General features: G+C 41.1%; 1 protein-coding gene across 1 annotated transcript in view; it reads right to left on the bottom strand.

Moving 5' to 3' along the window:
* FAM124A (family with sequence similarity 124 member A) overlaps positions 1–18,138 on the bottom strand; it is a 36,938-nt gene that overhangs the window by 9,983 nt on the left and 8,817 nt on the right. Inside the window, exon 2 of the mRNA XM_042839141.1 lies at positions 16,095–16,126. Within this exon, the coding sequence (XP_042695075.1) occupies positions 16,095–16,126 (32 nt within the window). The remainder of the gene's footprint in view (positions 1–16,094; positions 16,127–18,138) is intronic.

Below are 18,138 nucleotides of genomic sequence, written 5' to 3'. Positions count from 1 at the left end.
ATCACAGAATCACAGAATTGTAGGGGTTGGAAGGGACCTCCAGAGATCATCGAGTCCAACCCCCATTCAGTGTTAGAAAAGAGCTGCCTCTTATAGCTAAGATGTAGGAAAGACAAAATATTGATGTAGCACGGGGATGAAAGGACCCCTAACGATGTGCAGAACAACTGGGGTGGATAGCGTTCACCCCAACTTGTTCTAATTTGTACCACTTGGCTTGGGACATGGAAATTACATTGCTGAACTTCACTCTATCACCTTGACACTGGAGTTTTCCACCAAGTTAAAAGTGTTCTGTGTCCTGAAGGCAATGGTTTTAATAAGTAAGGCAAAATTCGTAGGCAGAAGCAATATATTTTATTAGACCAACTGATACATTTGGGAAAAAAAAACCAAAACAGACAAGCCTTCAGGCACACAAGCCCTTCTTCAGGAAAAGATATTACTCCTTCCTATAAATCCTGCACCGTTTAGATCTTTAGACCATCATAACTACAATACTACTGCTTCGAGGTTTTTATAAGATTAGGGAAGAGTGGTAAAAACAGGAAGCACAAAAAGTTACCCTTACTCAAGAGAAAAAAGAAATCGCTGCTTAGCAGTGAGAGTGCTCAAAGGGGCTGCATGTGCTGCTGTCCCCAAGACCTCTCTGACAGTTCAGCAGCATTGGCTGGATGGAGGGCAGGGGTGGAATTACCACTTCTGTTCTGCTGGAGTCGCATGCCAAGAGAGACGCATGCAAACAAAGATCCAAGACAGTTCAATAAATCATCCAGGTAATCTGGATAAATTTGCTGAAACGGTTCCCTCTCTGTGGTGTTCAGAAACTACCTACATGTCTGAGACCTCAAGCCTGGGCACAAAGCCTAAGTGCGTGAGGGCTTAGAAAGGCTTCCCAAGCTTTTCATTGTGCAGACCACGTTTAATGGAGGGATTGTCTCACAGGCTGCCCCCTCTCCTATTGGCAATTCTACTAAGCTCTCCCTCCTCCCCCCTGGCATCAGAACAACATTCCTGTGATACTTTAGCAACTGGTTTAATGGAAAACCTGCACTACACAAGTAGCATATTTTAGTTGTCTTCTAAAACACAGAGAAAGCTTTCCAGAAATGACCAGTAAATATAGCGTCAATCTAGAAGATGCAGAAATACACAGCATTCAGAGCAAACAACAAGCATGCATTTTGCCCAGGGTGAACAGAGAAAACCCAAGGGAATGATCAAAAATACAATTACAGCAGGATTCTTGTTTCTCTGCATTAAACGGTGATGCAGAGTGAATTTGTCAGATGGTTAATGTAAGAATGAGGCAAAATAAATCTGTGTCAGTGCATGGCAAGAGGCTCTGCTGTGACAATTGTTACCGGTAGGTATTGTGAAAGATATCCCATGTCCGTGTGGGAGAAAGACAAAGGGGAAGGAGGAGGAGGTCCTCTTGTGGTCCTTTACGTGGGACAGCAGGACAGGAAGGAAAACAAATTGTGGAGGACACTGACCTAATAAAACCAGAAAGAAAATAATCACCGTAACTATGCAGCCATTCATTTCCTAGGACTGGAATAGAAGATGTTCAGCTCTTTTCTCTCTTCATTTCCTTTGTCAAACAAATGCTATGAAAGCATGCAACAAATGACAGGCTTGATATTTATGCATATAAATGACTGCAGCTTCAAAAGGAGCCTGGGCACAGCAATGCAAAACAAAGAGCCATCGCTGTTGCAGTCTTCTTGCTCTGAATTGGAAAAAAAAAATCCCTGAGCATGGCATCTCTGCCATCCTGTTGCTCAGCATGGTGTAAGGATGCTGAATAGTCTAAAGCATTTTTCAGCAGAGGAGCCATAGGAGGAGCCAGCAGCAGCGTTAGTATTCTGCAGCGACTGCTGCCTGTGTCCATCAGCACCAGATGCTCAGAGGCAGCCTCAGAAGGACACAAAAGCACTGCTCAAAACCATCATTAGAAGTTAGGTTTACATACATAGCACAGAAAACCGTATTTTTATTTATTTATTTTCTTTTAAGCTACAAGCAGCTAATGCTGAAAGGAAAAAAGTGTAGCAAATCAGCAGAGAGGCTCTTCAGTGTCTATTTTATGTCAGCAAAGATGCTTTGACTGCAGTACAGGTGCCACTTTCACACCTTTCATTATGTAGCTTCTCTTCTTATAAAACAGCAAGCCACCCTTTCTGATTTGGTAAAAGAAACAGAAATTTAAGGAAAGTAGAAATGAGAAGCAAGGAGCTAAGAAAAACTACCCAGAGCTGATGATAAGCTGCAAAGTGTTTCTATGTTACTAACAAAGCTTTTTGCTTAACCTCACAGGGAAGGAGGGGAAATGGCACCATTCCCCATGACAAAGTTCAGTGTGCCCCCTGGCAAATTGTCACAGAAGCAAATGAAAGCTCTGCATACGCATTAGCCTTTCTGCATTGCTGGTTAATCCCACAGAAAATATCAAAACGCTGAGGCATCTATTTGGAAATAAGCTCAGTGGTTCTCACAGCCATGACATTTTTTCCCCCATGACAGAAGGGGATTAGTTCTTTTTGACTTAGCAAAGCAGCAACACTGCTTAGAGGTAATCACTACCGAAAAACAAAAGAACATATCACATTTCCAGACTTTTTGCTTCTCTGCCAGGTAGCACTGTCAGCCTGGAGAAGTGACAGTTAAGGTTTAGGGGACAGGCGCTGCCCCCCGTGAGATGCCAGGCATTCAGAGCCTGGTATCCTGGTAACTCAGCTCTTGCTGAGGCTGGCCAGGAATGCAGGGCACACCATGCTACAGCTGCCTGAGTACCTTTCAATCTGTGACTCCAGTAGTCTGGCCCAGCTGGGAATATACACAATTGGAGCTGTAGCTCCTCCCCCATGGAACATGCCTGCATTTCACATTAAAACACATGAGATACATCACATCACTGGAAGCTGTAAGAGGAGGTTCCCTACATGACAGCTGAATAACCCTAGGTTAGAGAAGTTTCCCTCTTGTTTTTGCTTTTTGGGCCCAGGACTTCTGCACACTCAGCTCTAGCAGAATGGTCCCTCATTATCAAGCCACAGCCTGGCAGCTGGTCCCTCTTTTTTTCACTGAAGCTGTTCTGCATGCAGGTCTCTTCGTTTTCAGGGAAGGGCTCCAAACACTTCTTTATTTCATAAGTCACCATCAACAGCCTAGGCTGACACCTGGTTTTCCTGGCTTCTCCAGTGGACTTGTCTGGAATTGCTAAATTCAGCTTATAGCTGATCTTAGGAAGGAGATAAGCACCTGCCTTCCTGAAACGCAAAATCATAGAATCAAAGAACCCAATGTCTTGGGTTGCAAAGACCTCAAAGATCATCTTGTCCCATTGCTGCATGCAGAGTTGTCATCCGCTATAGCAGGCATTAGATCAGGGCCCCATCCAGCCTGGTCTTCAACACCTCCAGGGATAGGGCATCTGCAACTTCTCTGGGCAGCCTGTGCCAGTCTGTTCCACCTCTTCTAAGCCTGAGTTGGTGAATGAAGATAGGGACCTTCAGGCTCCTGAGACTCACCAGGGGATACTTCATGAAGATTTACCTACAGGATTGGGCAAACTTGGTAATATGGGAAGTAGGATGGAGTCTAGAACAAAGGGAGACTTTAAACAGACTGGATCCCAACCCCAATTTCTTCATGGGAAAGTACATTTACAGAGGCACATATTTTCAATCTTCTGTGTCTACATTTTCATTTTATATCAAAGAAATTGAGTGGAAGTACTCAAACTATAAATATTTGACATAATATTCTGAGTTGAGCAGCAACTTTGCATTTTGAATCTCAGCACTGCATCATGGCCTTTCATTTCCCTGCTGTAGCATACTGCTTCATGGGAACAAAGTCTGAGCCTTTTATACCTTACAGAGTAGACTCCTTTAACACTACATCAGACAGTAAGATTTCAGATTGAATTCTGACCAAACTGCCTGATGTGCTACAGGAGACGTAAATCAGGCATCGAGAGAGGATCAGAATGAATATGTCAAGCTCCACAACTGCAGCTCCCATCAAGCAGTACTTCATTATCAAGAAATAATTGCTAGAGGGAAGATAATGAAATAATTTAGTACTGAACATCAGCAAATTTTCTTAATTGACAATAAATCAAAATATTTCAACTGTGGGAAAGTAAAAGAAAAAAAGAATAAAAGAAAACAATGAAGTCCATTATATAAATAACGTTAGTAAAAAAAATGAAAACCTAATATTGCCTAATAGAGACCTCCTGAGATTTTTGCTGCACAGATCATTTCAATTTTTCCCTAATTCATTTCTGTTCCAAAACACAATGCTGAAATGGTAACATTTCTCACTGAACAGGACTTTAGCATTTCATTTGACTCTAACGCAAGACTGAGCCTTTTAGGAGTGTTAATTGAAAGGCTCTAGGACAAACACAAAGGCAGAGGCTGTTTTCAGAAACAAGGACCATCATTCTCTGGGCAGCTGCAACAGAGGCAGTTAGTGGCCAACTCTAGCAGCAGAATCCACTCCAAGGTCATGCTTTGATGAATTATACAGCATTAATAACAAGAAGGATTTGACAGATTCACCAGCTCCTCCATTGTCTTTCCCCACTGTTTAATAGCATCTGACAAATGCAGGACTGCAGGATAATGTTTCTCAGCATGCTCTGCTTAGCATACAACCTCAAGCTCAGGAAGCACACAGCTCCCTTCTTCACCCCTTCTTCTTTGGATCACAGCCACTGCAGACCACTGTCATTCTGTGGAAGGTTAGGTGCCTAACAGATGTCCCTCCAGAAGAAGTGGGCTATCCCAGTTCCTTTTGTAGTCAAAGCTGAGACACAGAATCAAACCTGAGATGACACTCCCCAAACTCCACTGTCTACAGCTGTGGTGGGAGATGAGTAACTGCACTTCCATCTTAACCCCTCAGCTATGTAACTCAATTCAGAGGAAAAGCCTGTCAGCCTATATCCTTGACCTTGAAGATCATTGCTCTAGTAGTCTTTCTTTATCAACCACTTTGTCAACAAATGAGATGTGATAGTCATTACGGGATGAATACTCTTGAATTATGTGTTTACATTCTCTGAAATCAACTACTTTTAGTCAAACTGCTGATGACCATACCAAGGTGAACACTCAAAGGCTCTTTAGTTGATGGATTTCCCTATTTCCTTCAACTCCTTATGCACCGTGTTTCAGCTTTCTCACCCATGCCCTAACAATCTGGCAGACAAGAAACAGCTCACACTTGGTATAAAGATATACCTGTGTTGACTGTGGGCTGACTCTCCGATTGGAGGTTAAGAATACATACACCTTGAACTCAAACTGCAGCCTTTTTAATCCCTGGAGGCCAAAGTTTGTCCCTCTGCCATTCATGCAGTTCTGAGGAAACCTGTGGAATGTTAACATAATCTTTATTTCTCCATTGAAATTCCCTGAACATGAGTAAGGAGATAAAAAATGATTCTGTGAAGAGAATTGGCACAATTGTATCACATTTATTTTCAAAACAGGCTAAAAAGGAAAGGTCTGGAATGCCACATTGTTCTTCTAGCTGTGTAATCTGGAGTCCAGAACTCTACTGCCAAACAGTAGGACCCATGGTAGGTGCTTTCAGACAGAGGTTATAATCAAGAAAAGCGCTTGGCCATTTCTCACAAATATCCCCCAAATACAGATTTTCCCACCAGTGCTGTGGTCTCCTTCATCAGCTCCTTATTCTTCATACTGCTTGTCATCCTTGCAATCTGTTCTCCTCCCCTAAAACATGCTGTTGACACCATACTTCACATTGGTAACTGCTGCACTAGAAATAGTGTTTCAATATAAAAAAAATAAAAATCCTTTTCATCTACTTACTCCCTGGAGAGAACTGCAGTCTCACTTCAGTACTCACCTCAACCACAGATTTAGCTACAAACTTGCCAAAAAGCAAGAATGCCAAAATGCTGATGTACTCACACATTTCTGAGGCAGGCACTAATAAAGCAAGGCTAGCAGTAAAAGGGCAGAAATTGGCAACACTGTTAAGCCAGCCCAGCTTGGTTACACTTGCATCTATTATGACGGTGCCAGGATCTCCTTAACAATTTTTCTAAGAGTACTTCTTGTCAGCCCAACTCACGGTCCTCAACCCATACTTACCTACTGCTGATACTTGAAGCAAAACAGCTTTTTGTACTTTTGGATTCATGAGCACTCTGTGGTGAACCCAAACCTAGCACAAAACCCTCATTCTGGTCAGAGATGCCAGCTTCTCATTCTCAATGGCATCAAATCTATGCTCACCCCACACTCACTATGCTCCTCAGCACGTCTCACATCCTCACCTTGCTATGTGTAATCAGAATGAATAAAAATCATTTTAGAGTTTGCAGACAAAACCCACCGCTTGAGGAAAAATCACCCCGAAGAGAGATGTTTGAGGTGCTGAGCTTCTGCAGTTGTTATCTGTAGTTCATTGCATGCAAAGCACACAAAGCAGTCTACAGCAACTGCTCACTGAACATCTACATAAGCCAGGATGGGAAGATTAGCACAAAGTATTATTATAGGAATTCAGGGTATTCTCCTGGAAGCCAATTATTTTTATTCCCCTCTTCCCTCCCACACTGTTCACCACAATTCAAAAGCTATCTTGAGAGTCTCAGCCCAGTTTGCACTGCATGTGTGCTCAAACCACAAAACGGATTCTCGTGATTTGGCATCTTCATTACCTGTCTTCACTCAGTAGCCACAATCTCCCTCCATTTCTCCATCTAGGGGCTCAAACAGCTCCACTTCATAGAGATTGTTACATGAGACCTGATACCCATAGAAGAAATGTTCAGTAAATTCTTTTTTGAATACTGACAGAATATTACCGATCTGTGGAAAACAGCTGGCAATTGTCATCCTGCATCTCTCTGAAACAACAATCAGAAAAGCCCCTGCGGGGAACTCAATCGTAGCAGTGAGCTGCTGCTCACAAGATTTGCCCAAGTGAGCTTGTGATGCTGCTGGCACGAGCCTGCATTATTAGGATAAAGCATGGAGCTTTACGTAGCAGCCTGTATTACATTCACTCCAGTGGAGAAATAGAGGAAAAGTGCATTAACTATTAATGTTCAACCATTACATGAATTTGTTTTATCATTATTTTACACCACATATAGAACTGAAAAAGAGTTCCCCCTCTTTCTGAAGGGGTCAGAGGAGGGAAGACGGTCTGAAACTGAAATGGAGATTGAACGTAATATTCCAGATGACTCCAGATTTCCAGCTTAGACAGTTCAAGCTTTACAAAGATATAAGTCCTTTCTGATGATAAAATTTTCCTAAAGAAAGATACGGATTATTGCACTAGGCAAGAACCCAGATGCTGATCTTTGGTGTTCATTTCAGACCTCTGGACAGAGTTGTAAGGTGCTGTAATTCAGTAAAAGTTTCATCAGCAATCACTACTGTGAATGTTGACATTCAAATTGCATCCAGCAACAACACAGAGTTCAAAGTCCTATGACTGCAAGCACTGTATTTTCTTAAAATCCAACTCCTATATAAAGCTGGGATTCTCAAAAATACATTTTTTATAAAAGCACAGAAAGAACACAGTGTTTGAAAAACAAGAAATTCTGTACACTTGAGCAGCTGTCAAATTTGGTCCAACAGTGAGCTCCATACCTCACACAATGTACTCTAGTCAACTGAGAGTGTGATTTTATGATTGGCTTAAGACAATTTAAGACTCCACAGCTGGCACTCTTCCCCCTACTATTCCCAGCTAAGTGTTTCCACTGCTTCCCATGTGTCAGATCTAGATGCAAGTAGAAACAGCTTGCTGTACAGATTGGAAAGAAAAACTCAGACAAGAATAATCGGGACGCTGTCTTCTAGTGGCAGTCAGAGAACTGATCTGGCTAGCAATGTTAATTTTCAGGAAGACTTCTTTTAATCAGCTTGTTATTGCAAGGAGGTAGCAGGGAAACCTGTCTAGGAGCCATGACAAAGCACCTACAATTGAGATGCATCTCATAAAAACATGAGATCAAGCTCTGAGGCATGGTCAATCATTTGCCATATCTGTGCCTCTCTAGACAATCATCTTCACAGCAAAAGGACATTCAGACTTTACAATTCAAAAACATTTTGTCAGGATCCTTTCAGCTGACAGGATGGTGTCATTCAATTGCCAGCTGATGGAAAAAGTAGGGAAGCAGTAATAGATAGCATGTCTTGTGGTCACTATTTCATTTTGATCCCATACAGTGACAGCCAGAAGTAACATGGCAAAAATTCTGGACATTTAAGAAATTATGGACAGAAGTACATTTGCTTTTTTCTAAAGACACCAACAAAAATAAAGCAGGCATTTGATACCTACTGCTCTGGAACGTGTACCACGCCAATTAGCAAATGCCCTAGATCCCCATTGAACCAGCAAAATAATTCTACTTATTTATTTCAAAGAGTTCAAGTAAAAGAAAATGAGGCAACAATACAATGAGAAAATTAATTGCTGGCATTGTCAACATGGTGTTCTTGCAGTAGAAATTGCCTCCTTCATCCTTCATGTGTGTTTTGTCATTTGACTCAATGAATCAGATAGCTTTTCCCTTTCTATCTCCTAGTGCCTTTGAGTGAGAACTTGCCTTCCCAAGTTATTATGGGAAAGATTTACTTCTTTATCTTCTCTCTTTGGGCTTTAACATCTCAGGTAGATATCTCGACAATTTTCAGGTCATTTTCATCACTGTACAAGCTGAACTTGGAGCAAGAAAATCTTTCCTGCAACCCATTGCTCTGAATGAAAGACCTACTAAACAGCTGCCAAGCTCCTTGTGGCCTTCTGGGACAGCAAATAATAACACTTCCACACAGAGAAATACAATCCACAACACCTAATAATCAAACTCAACTTTCTCTGAAATTTTTCCTGTAATTTTTTTACTAGAATTACTAGAATTTACTGTGCAGTACTTGACAACTCAGTATTCATCAAAGCTTTCCTGTGCTTTTGAATGGCATCTGGAAAAGAGAAAGAGGAAAGATTTGATTATGTGGTTTTGGCTATGGCTATGTGTGCCTAAAACAGGAACTAGAAAAAAAGTCAGGTTGTCATTCATAACCCATTTTTTTTCTTTATAATTTTTCCAGTTTTATTCTGCCATATCTATATGACAGGAAAAAGAACTGACTGGATGTGGTAAGAAAGTAATACACAATGGTGATATGAGCATCAACAGAAGTAGAGTTCTGATAACTCTGGTCTAGTAATTGTGTAGGGTATGCTTACACTTTTTCAATACTGAAACTCAAGCTAGCACTAAGCCAGTAGTCAGTAATTTAACCATGGAACACACGTTTGGGTGTGTGCTAAATGATATTAAAGAGTGAAACTCTGATCTTAACCCAGAACATGAATTTTTCCAACATTTAAAGAGGAACTTCAGCCTTTACATGTGGCTTGTGGTTAACACCACATACCTCACAGGCAAAAATCAAATCTGATCTGATTTCAAGCATAGTTCTGCAAACGTGTGTGTGCCCTTACACAACTGTGTCTCAGTTCTTTTAATTGTACCTTTACAGGCATATGTTTCCCCCTTAATTCTTATGTTTCTAAATGACCACATGCAGTAAGACCATCCTCAATATATAGAACATTTAAACTACAAAAGCAGCACTCTAACCTCAGCTTCTATAAAGGTGAACATCTCTATTGTGGTTCCAGGTAATGGTACAGCAGCAGTGATGACCCCATGCAGAAACTAATACAGGCCAGGCTCCAATGGCACCTCCTCTAGGACAGAAATGGATGTTTGTGGATGAAGCTGTGATGTTGGTGGGTCTTGGAGTGTGTGCCATTAAGTTGATTAAGCATTATGCAGTGGAGATGGCAAACTAGGGATTGAAGATGTTGCTGGCCTGCTCATATTGCTGTGGGTAGATGATTCAAAATGAAATACAGGAAATTCTGCTTTAACATAACAAAAAACATTTTCTTTTTTTCTTTTATACTGCGAGGGTGGTCTTTCAATGGAAAAGGTTGCCCAGAGAGGCTGTGGGGATATTCTGAATCTAAGCAACCTGCTCTAACTGGCCCTGCTCTCAGCAACAGGCTTGGACCAGATCATCTCCAATGACATTTTCTGACCTCAGCTTTCTGTGATTCTGTGCCACATTTTTTAGCTCATATTCAAGCTCTTGCTCCTTCACTGCAGGATGACAAGCAGTAGCACCAGCATGTTTCACACAGCTGACTACTGCCATGTGGCATGTAGTAGTAATGACACTGGCTGCCACACAGCAGGCAGCAACATGATACAGGCCAGGCAACACACACAGAAGCTACTCCCTGTATTTCTCCATGGAGCTGCCACTTTATATTTCACCACTATAAAAAACAGCTGAATTTGCAACATTGGCATATGCTACAGGCTAAGAGCTCTACACAGTTTGGGCCCAATTTCCAGTTTAATTTTACCCTACACTTTGATTTGCACTCTTTTTATGACACCTTCTGGAAATACAGCATGATGCTGGAAAGCCCACCATAAACTGGTCTTAATATTTAATAGAGCCTGTTGCCAGCCATTGTAAAATCATCTCAGTTCTCTATGGAAATAATACTGTGGTATATCTTCATATTGCTGTAACATAATTCAGTTATGTCCTTACACATTTTACATGACACTGGTTGGAGAAGTATACTGGCAATACACTCAGTCCAGCAGTGTCTTGGACAGAACTGGTTTCAAGTAATTGAACTTAAAGCACACAACTTCAGTGCTATTTTTTATCTTTCTGACAGCTTTTTAGAAGTCCAAATGTAGCTCATCCCCTTCCTGCCCCTGGCTAGTTTTCACTAGCTTTAACAGTTAAGTGAAGGCAAGCAGATACTGAAATGAGACATGAGTAGCAAGAAGCCATTTCTTCATATGCTATTGCTAGAAGATACCTACAAATCTGCACAATGCTATAGGTCCTCATACTCCAGTAGCTCTCATTATCTTTGCAACCAGGACAGCTACTGTCTTTAGACAAAGCTCCACTAAGTGCTATTTTGAATGATATGATCCCTCAGTCCATAGAGTGTTTGGCAAAAAAAAAAAAAAAAAAGAGGAAAAAGGAAGGAGCAAAGAAGAGAGGTAGCATATTGTTATAAGCATATGGGATGAAAATGGTATAAAAAATGTGCCTCGGGAAGTTCTGGGCATGGAGAGGACAGGTGGCCTCATACTGTCTTCCTACGCTCTGATAAATGACATCTGTACTCAAGAAGCTCTTGCCAGGTCCTTAGGATGTAAGCACATGCAACAACTAAATTTCCACTGCTGATGTTAATCCTGGGTGCAGCCACCCCACTGCAGGGTTCAAGACAGAGCTGCTCAAAATGAAAGCAGCCTGGTAGAGCTTTGAATCAGTGAGGTAATGTGGGGAAAAACCATAACAGCTTACCTCAAATTCAGAACAGCACTACTTTTTGGGCAATCCTTTTTTTTTCCTGTTCGGAAATTGTGACTTGACTGCATGCCATTAACTTACCCTGTCGTTTGTGAGAGTTGTTAGGTGTCTGGGAATAAGTCTGAAGGAAAAAGCACTGATTTGAACATGATGTCTTGGATAATGAATGGCACATGCACCAACATGAGGTTTCAAGGCTTTTTTCATAAACAGCTTTTTCTGTAATGCTGGAGATCACTTGTTCCCTATAACCAGATCCAATGCAATGATTGAGAGGTGAAAAAAAGCAAAAGGAGTAACAAAAGGAGAATGTTACCCACTCTGTTATGGCCCTGTAATATTGTAAACCAGTAATGGGAAAGCAGGACAGGAGAAGGATGAAGTATTGGGACTGGCAAATATTCTCAGGCAATTGTCATTTAGGGATTAAAATCTGCTGTCCAAGTAGGGCAGCCTACTTCAATGCACTTCTTTTGCGTGGAGGTAAGATTCAGCCACCTCCTCTGCTATCAAGAATAGGAGAAACATCACCACTTCTACCTCACACAAAAGGCTGCAGTTTTGCAGATGAGCACTCTTGCTACTTACAGAGAAAATAGTGCAAACACAGCCCAGGTGAGCTGATACAGGTGGAGATTAGAAAACACTGATTCAATCCCAAAACAGATACCTGAATTTATACTGGCATAGGAATGGAATACAAACAGAAAATGTGGTAAAGGTAAATTTTACAAAAACTGCAACATGCTTGGTACCCCACATATTTGTAAATCTGCTAAAAGAAATTATATTGTGCTTAATTACTGGAACCACAGGTTCTAATAATGCACCATGAAAAAACATAATACTAGTCCAGCTCATAGGTAGAATACAAATCATATTAAACTATATCAGAAACACTGAATTATTTCCTAGCTGCTAAGTGAAAGGAGCAGAGGAAGGTGAATTACCAGCTTTCCAACAGCAAAGCAGGCGGGTGACAAGCCTCTTTTACCTTGCATGACATGAAGCACTGTGTTGCTACATGGTTTTGTTATCTCAAATGCTTTACAATCTGCTACAAGCTTGTGTCTTTTCCCACAGGGCCAGCCTGTGCTTCATTTATGACTCAGCTGAAACAGCACAAAGTGTATCTAAGTAGTTCCCTACTGATTGCCTAGGTGAATAATATCAGTGGTGTAAAAAGTACTACTTACTTTTACTGTTATTTCTAAGACATCCTGGTTAAATTGTCCCCCACATCTCCCTAAGTGTGGAATACTTAATGTTACAAATCACAGAAATCTTTCTTCAAAATGCCTACTTCTGGTTTGAGTCTTTCTGAAGTTCTGTTACCATAAAAGTGAAGACTGCCCAGAGGAGCAGGTAAGCAGGCTCCATCAAAGCCCTCTTCCTGCTTGAAAGTCATCCCTGAAATGTACAGATGAAAGCAACTTGAAAGTAATCACAGTGTTGATGTGCAGAGACTGTTCCTCACTGTGTTGACCAACACTAATTAATTATCTCTTTGTGATTCAACTACCTGCATCCATAAGCTGCCAATGGCCTTTATATTTCTCTATTATGCACTTTGGGTATAAGTCTATTCTGTGTTTGTAAAATGCCTAACACAATTGCCTCTTATATAGGATTAGGGATCCCCTAACGGTAACTGAAAACTGTAATTGAAAAGGTAATTGAAAATATGAGCAAAAAAAAACTTATTGCATTTGCTAGATTAAGGAAGAGCACACCAATGAGCAAAACATCCTATTGAGATGAAGCACACCTCCTGCTAAAGAACAAAGGAAAACATGGGTTATGCACATTAGAATTCAGAAAAGGAAAAGAATGTTAGAATTAATTTAGCACTTACCTTCTATGAAATCACACTGCTGAACCTTTCAAAGCCTCATAATGCCTCACAACCTAGCATCTAGCAAGCAGGTTTTCTTGGACTATTTATTCTGCTCAATGAATAGAAAAGGGAAAAGGCCCACAGTCATTGCAGCAACAGCCGGAGCTGCCGGAGCGGCATGGGAAACGAGTGGCCCATTTTCCTAGAGAAATTAACTCAGATGTGCTCTGCAAACTTCAGCATTCTGTCCCAAAGTAACTGCTATACAAAACACCAACGATAGACAATTGAAGAGCATTCTTTGGTTACCCAAAGCCGGATCGCAATGGCAAAGAACAAAAGGACTGAGATGCTGCCTTAGACCAAAGGCTGACACAGCACACCAGAGAAGCCTTTAAACTGGTAAATGTCTCTCACAAAAACTGCCTGAGGAAAACAAAATAGAAATTAAATAATGCCTGTACAGAATGCTTCTTCCATTGCCACAAAGCAGCCCAAGATACTCACTTCTGACCTGGGAGAGCCTTCTCCCACAGCTTCAGCATTCCCATGGGCCTCAGCACTGGTTTGCTCAGCTGCTGTCCTTGCAGGGAGCAGTGAAGGCATCTACCAATTCACCTGCCAGAGCTTTCCTATCCTTTCCTTGGGCATATCTGTGTAAAACCTTTGTACAGAGGAGCTTATCCAGAACTTCACAAGACAGGATTATTCATTTATTAAATGTTGAAATCAGATCCTCGTTGGCTCCAGAGAATAAGACCTCTGCAAAACCAAATGAACCTGTAATGCTCCCAGCTCAGATAAGCTCCACTTCATTAGAACAGGAACTTCAAATGAAGCAGCTAGATAATAGAGACTCTTCACCTTTTAACTTTATAGCTTATTTGGTATTAACTTAGATTCTGATGGCACCATGGATTACACTGGTTCTGTATTACAAGAGGAGCCATTTTCTGAATCTGTCTTTTTCCTGCATAAATTAAAATGGTTAATCATGGTGTGGTTTTTTTTTTTTAATATCTGTTTCCCAGTAATCTTTTCTTCAAATGCATTATGCACTCTCTGTCTTCCAGCCTCCAACACAAAAGCACTTGTATTTTGCTTAACTTCTTTTACATCAATGTTACTGTTTCTCTCTCACTGTCTGACCAAAGTGACCACACAAACACCACAAAATGCAAAGTTAAATACTGCTACTTGTGAAGTCATAACAATATAATTTGCTTTGGAAGCAGAAAAGAAGAAGAAAGAGACAGCCCTGTCTCCTGAACTTTTATGTCTGTACTGGAATGATAAACATCCTTGTACTGACAAATCAACAGTGATGAAATGCAACTGTAATCCTCACATATTCATATGGACAGCCTCGGTCAGGTCAGCAAGACACTGAGGTGACAACATTCAGCATAGCAAACTGTAGCTGCCATACAACTAAACATTACAAGTGCAAACTGCTAACATGATAAAAATGAAGAATTACAAACTTAGTGTTACCTTTATTTGTAAAACGCATAGCAGCCACACTAAAATTGTAAGGGACAAAACCTGATGGGATATAACTGACTTTCTCAAGCCTTGTCTTCTGAATGTAATTGCCAAATAAACATGCTTACTAGGCAGCCCCAAATGATCAGCCAAAAGTGTGATTTGAGAGGAAGGGCACACAACTGCGCTAACCTGGCAAATTCCAAAAATGCAAAAAAAGTTATTTGGCTGGATTCTACCTCTCAATCATTTCACAAATTCTGTCTTCCAGTGGGAAGCCAGAAATGTATGTAAACAACAAAGTTTAGGAAAAAGCTGCATTGAACTCTTTTTCTCAGATGTATGCACACAAACAGAGCAGATGGGGAAAAGGCAGCAAGCTCCCTGCTAGTCACATCAGCTCAGGAGCCAGACATTACGAACACTGTCTGATCCAGCCCTTGCTGAAATCAATAAAAGCCCTCCATTGAAGATCATGGGAGATGGAAAACAAACCTCCCCGTGCTTCAGCACAAATGTGTGAATGAAAAAAAACTGATGGCTTTCTTCTCCTCTGATTTTCATGGTGCATAAAGATCCAGATTATAAAATGCAATTTGTCATCTCTGAATTCTTCATTTGCTTACTTGGCATAAATAAAATTGTAGTCTATGTGTGTGCCAGGGAGACAGGTATCATCTTGCACTGTATGCAGGTGTGAGGTACAGCATGTCCTACAACTAAGAAAATGGTTTGAGTGGGAAGATAGAGGACTGAAAAAGTGCCACTTGATATTGCTTTCGCAACACCATTTTGCTTTGGTGAAAAAAGAAAGAAAAATAATCCAGATACTAAGATAAGCTGAAATTCAATTACCCTAAACACCTAGAAAGACTGTGACACTCACTAGATTATCTATTGCCTTTGAAATCAAAGAAAAGCTTCCTAGGATTTGTTCTCAAGTACTTCCTTGGCATGAGCTTGCAAAAAGCATTAAATTATTTCTACATCCCCCAGCTCTAATGTCATTCAGCAATACAGACTCATTTGGCTGCAGGACCCATTCAAATAGGCCAAGCCATATTTACGGATTTTGTTCTCATTTTGCTTTCCATTCGTATCACCTCTAATATTTATGATTTTACACATGGCTTGTATTTTAGTCATGAACATCCCATTAGCTTAATTTATATGATGCCTCTAGACATAGATCCAAGAAGAACTGGAATGGGGGCCTCACGGTGTCAATATGAACTCTCTCATAACATAAGGCTGATATTTATAAATAGTAGCAGTTAGGAAAACAAGAAGCTGAGACTCCATTACAAAGAAAGTCTGAAAGTTGTACTCACTGCTGGTAGAGGACATGCGGCTGTACTCAGACCTGCAAGACAAATAGAAAAGATCACTAAAAATGTATCAAATTTAATTCACGTTTCATATTAAATGAGATTTGAGACCATTTGTTTTTCGTTTTGTTTTTCACTAAGGTAATAACAACTGGAACAAGTTTTGAACATGGCCTCAGAAAAACAAATATTATGTATGAAATTTGAAAATATTTATTTAAAGCACTGAGGTTTTTTTTAGGAATGGAAGTGGCAAACATTCTACTGCTCTTCAGGTATAAAGATAAAATTTAGGAGGCCCTCTGAGGAAATAAATAGGCCATTTCAGAGGCAGGTTAGGAACAAAAGTCTACCTGATTTTGACTCTATTCCTCATCTTTCTTCTCAAGCTGCTGTGATGTATTTTTTGAAGACAATTCTATTTGCAAAGTAGAATTTTTATTGTTCTTTGGATACAACTGGCAGTGAACACCAAAAGAGAGAACTGTGAGCATTTAGATTATCATACAATCTTTTACAGCCTCCTTTTAGTACTGAAAGGCCAACCAGGTCTCCCGGAGCCTTCTCTTCTCTGGCTGAACAGCCCCAGCTCTTTCAGCCTGTGTTTGCAGGAGAGGAATTCCATCTCTTGGATCATTTTGGTGGCCCTCCTCTGGATGTGCTCCGACAGCTCAATGTCTCTCCTGTACTGAGGATATTTGGATGCAATACTCCAGGTGAAGCCTCACCATCACAGAGCAGAGAGGCAGGATCACCTCTCTCACCTCACCTCTCTGGACACATTATAAGGCTTTTTGCTCTGGGAAACCCTTTCCCTCTTCAATATTCTCAGCAAAATCATTGGCTAGAGGTCGTATGTCAGTGCATATAGGATTGTTCATGAAAACGTTGTAGAATCACAGATTCATAGAATGGCTTATGTTGGAAGGATTCTTAAAGATCATCCAGTTCTAACACCCAGCTGTGGTCAGGGCTGCCACCCAGCAGCTCAGGCTGCCCAGGGCCCCATCCAACCTGGCCTTGAGTGCCTCCAGGGATGGGGCCCCCACAGCTTCTCCGGGCAGCTGTGCCAGTGTCTCATCACACCCTGTCAAAAATGTATTCTGAACATCTAATCTAAATCTACCTTCTTTTATTTTAAAGACATTTCCTTCTGTCCTATCACTATCTACTTGTGTAAAAAGTTGTTCCCCCTCCTGCTTATAAGCTCCCTTAAAGTACTGGAAGGCCACAACAAGGTCTCTTTGGGGCCTTCTCTTCTCCAAGCTAAACAAGCTTAACTCCCTCAGCCTTTCTTCACAGTAGAGGTGCACCAGTGCTCTGAGCATCTTTGTAGTCCTCCTCTGGACATGCTCCAACAGCTCCACGTCTTTCCTGTGTTTGGGGCAGCAGATGTGGCCTCACGATGGCAGAGTAGAGGGGGACAATCTCCTCCCACTCCCTGCTGGCCACCTCTCTTCCAATGCAGCCCAGGATACTGTTGGCCTTCCAGGCTGCAAGAGCACACTGCTGGCTCATGTGCCACTTCTCATACACCAGTGTCAGAGCTGTTAAGTATTTCAAGCAACAGTGCAAAAAACTTTGCGTACAAATAACACCCAACTTCTGAATGCTCTGTTCTGTGCTGCTTAAAAGTCACAAACATGACCCATTTGTTTCCCAAAGATCCACAAATAATGAAGCAAAACAAATATGTCAACACTGAATACACTTAAAAAAACCCCACAAACAAATAAATTCATTTCCGAGTCCCTCCAGATGACTTCTGAGTGTTTAGATTTTGGAGCTCATTCATGGATCCTCCATTCCCTTATTCTCCAAGTGCCCCAGAATAGCCCCACAGAACGCTCTGCCACTATTACCTTCTTGCATGTTTACCCTGCAGTGCCCTGCAAACTGTTTAGGGAACCAAAACACAATTCTTGAATCCAAATCTAACTGCTGGTTTTATATAAATATTTGCAACAAGTTTGCAATATTTCTTTAAATCAAAAAAGCATGTGAGCCTTGACTCCTAAGATTTTTTTCTGGAAATTGATACCATCTA

The sequence above is a fragment of the Centrocercus urophasianus genome, unplaced genomic scaffold, assembly GCF_019232065.1.
Source record: "Centrocercus urophasianus isolate 14NV4802_14NV808 unplaced genomic scaffold, USGS_Curo_1.0 seq_9, whole genome shotgun sequence".
NCBI lineage: Eukaryota > Metazoa > Chordata > Aves > Galliformes > Phasianidae > Centrocercus > Centrocercus urophasianus.
The sequence above is the reverse complement of the archived record's forward strand: the minus strand, read 5'-3'. Positions and strand labels throughout refer to the sequence as shown.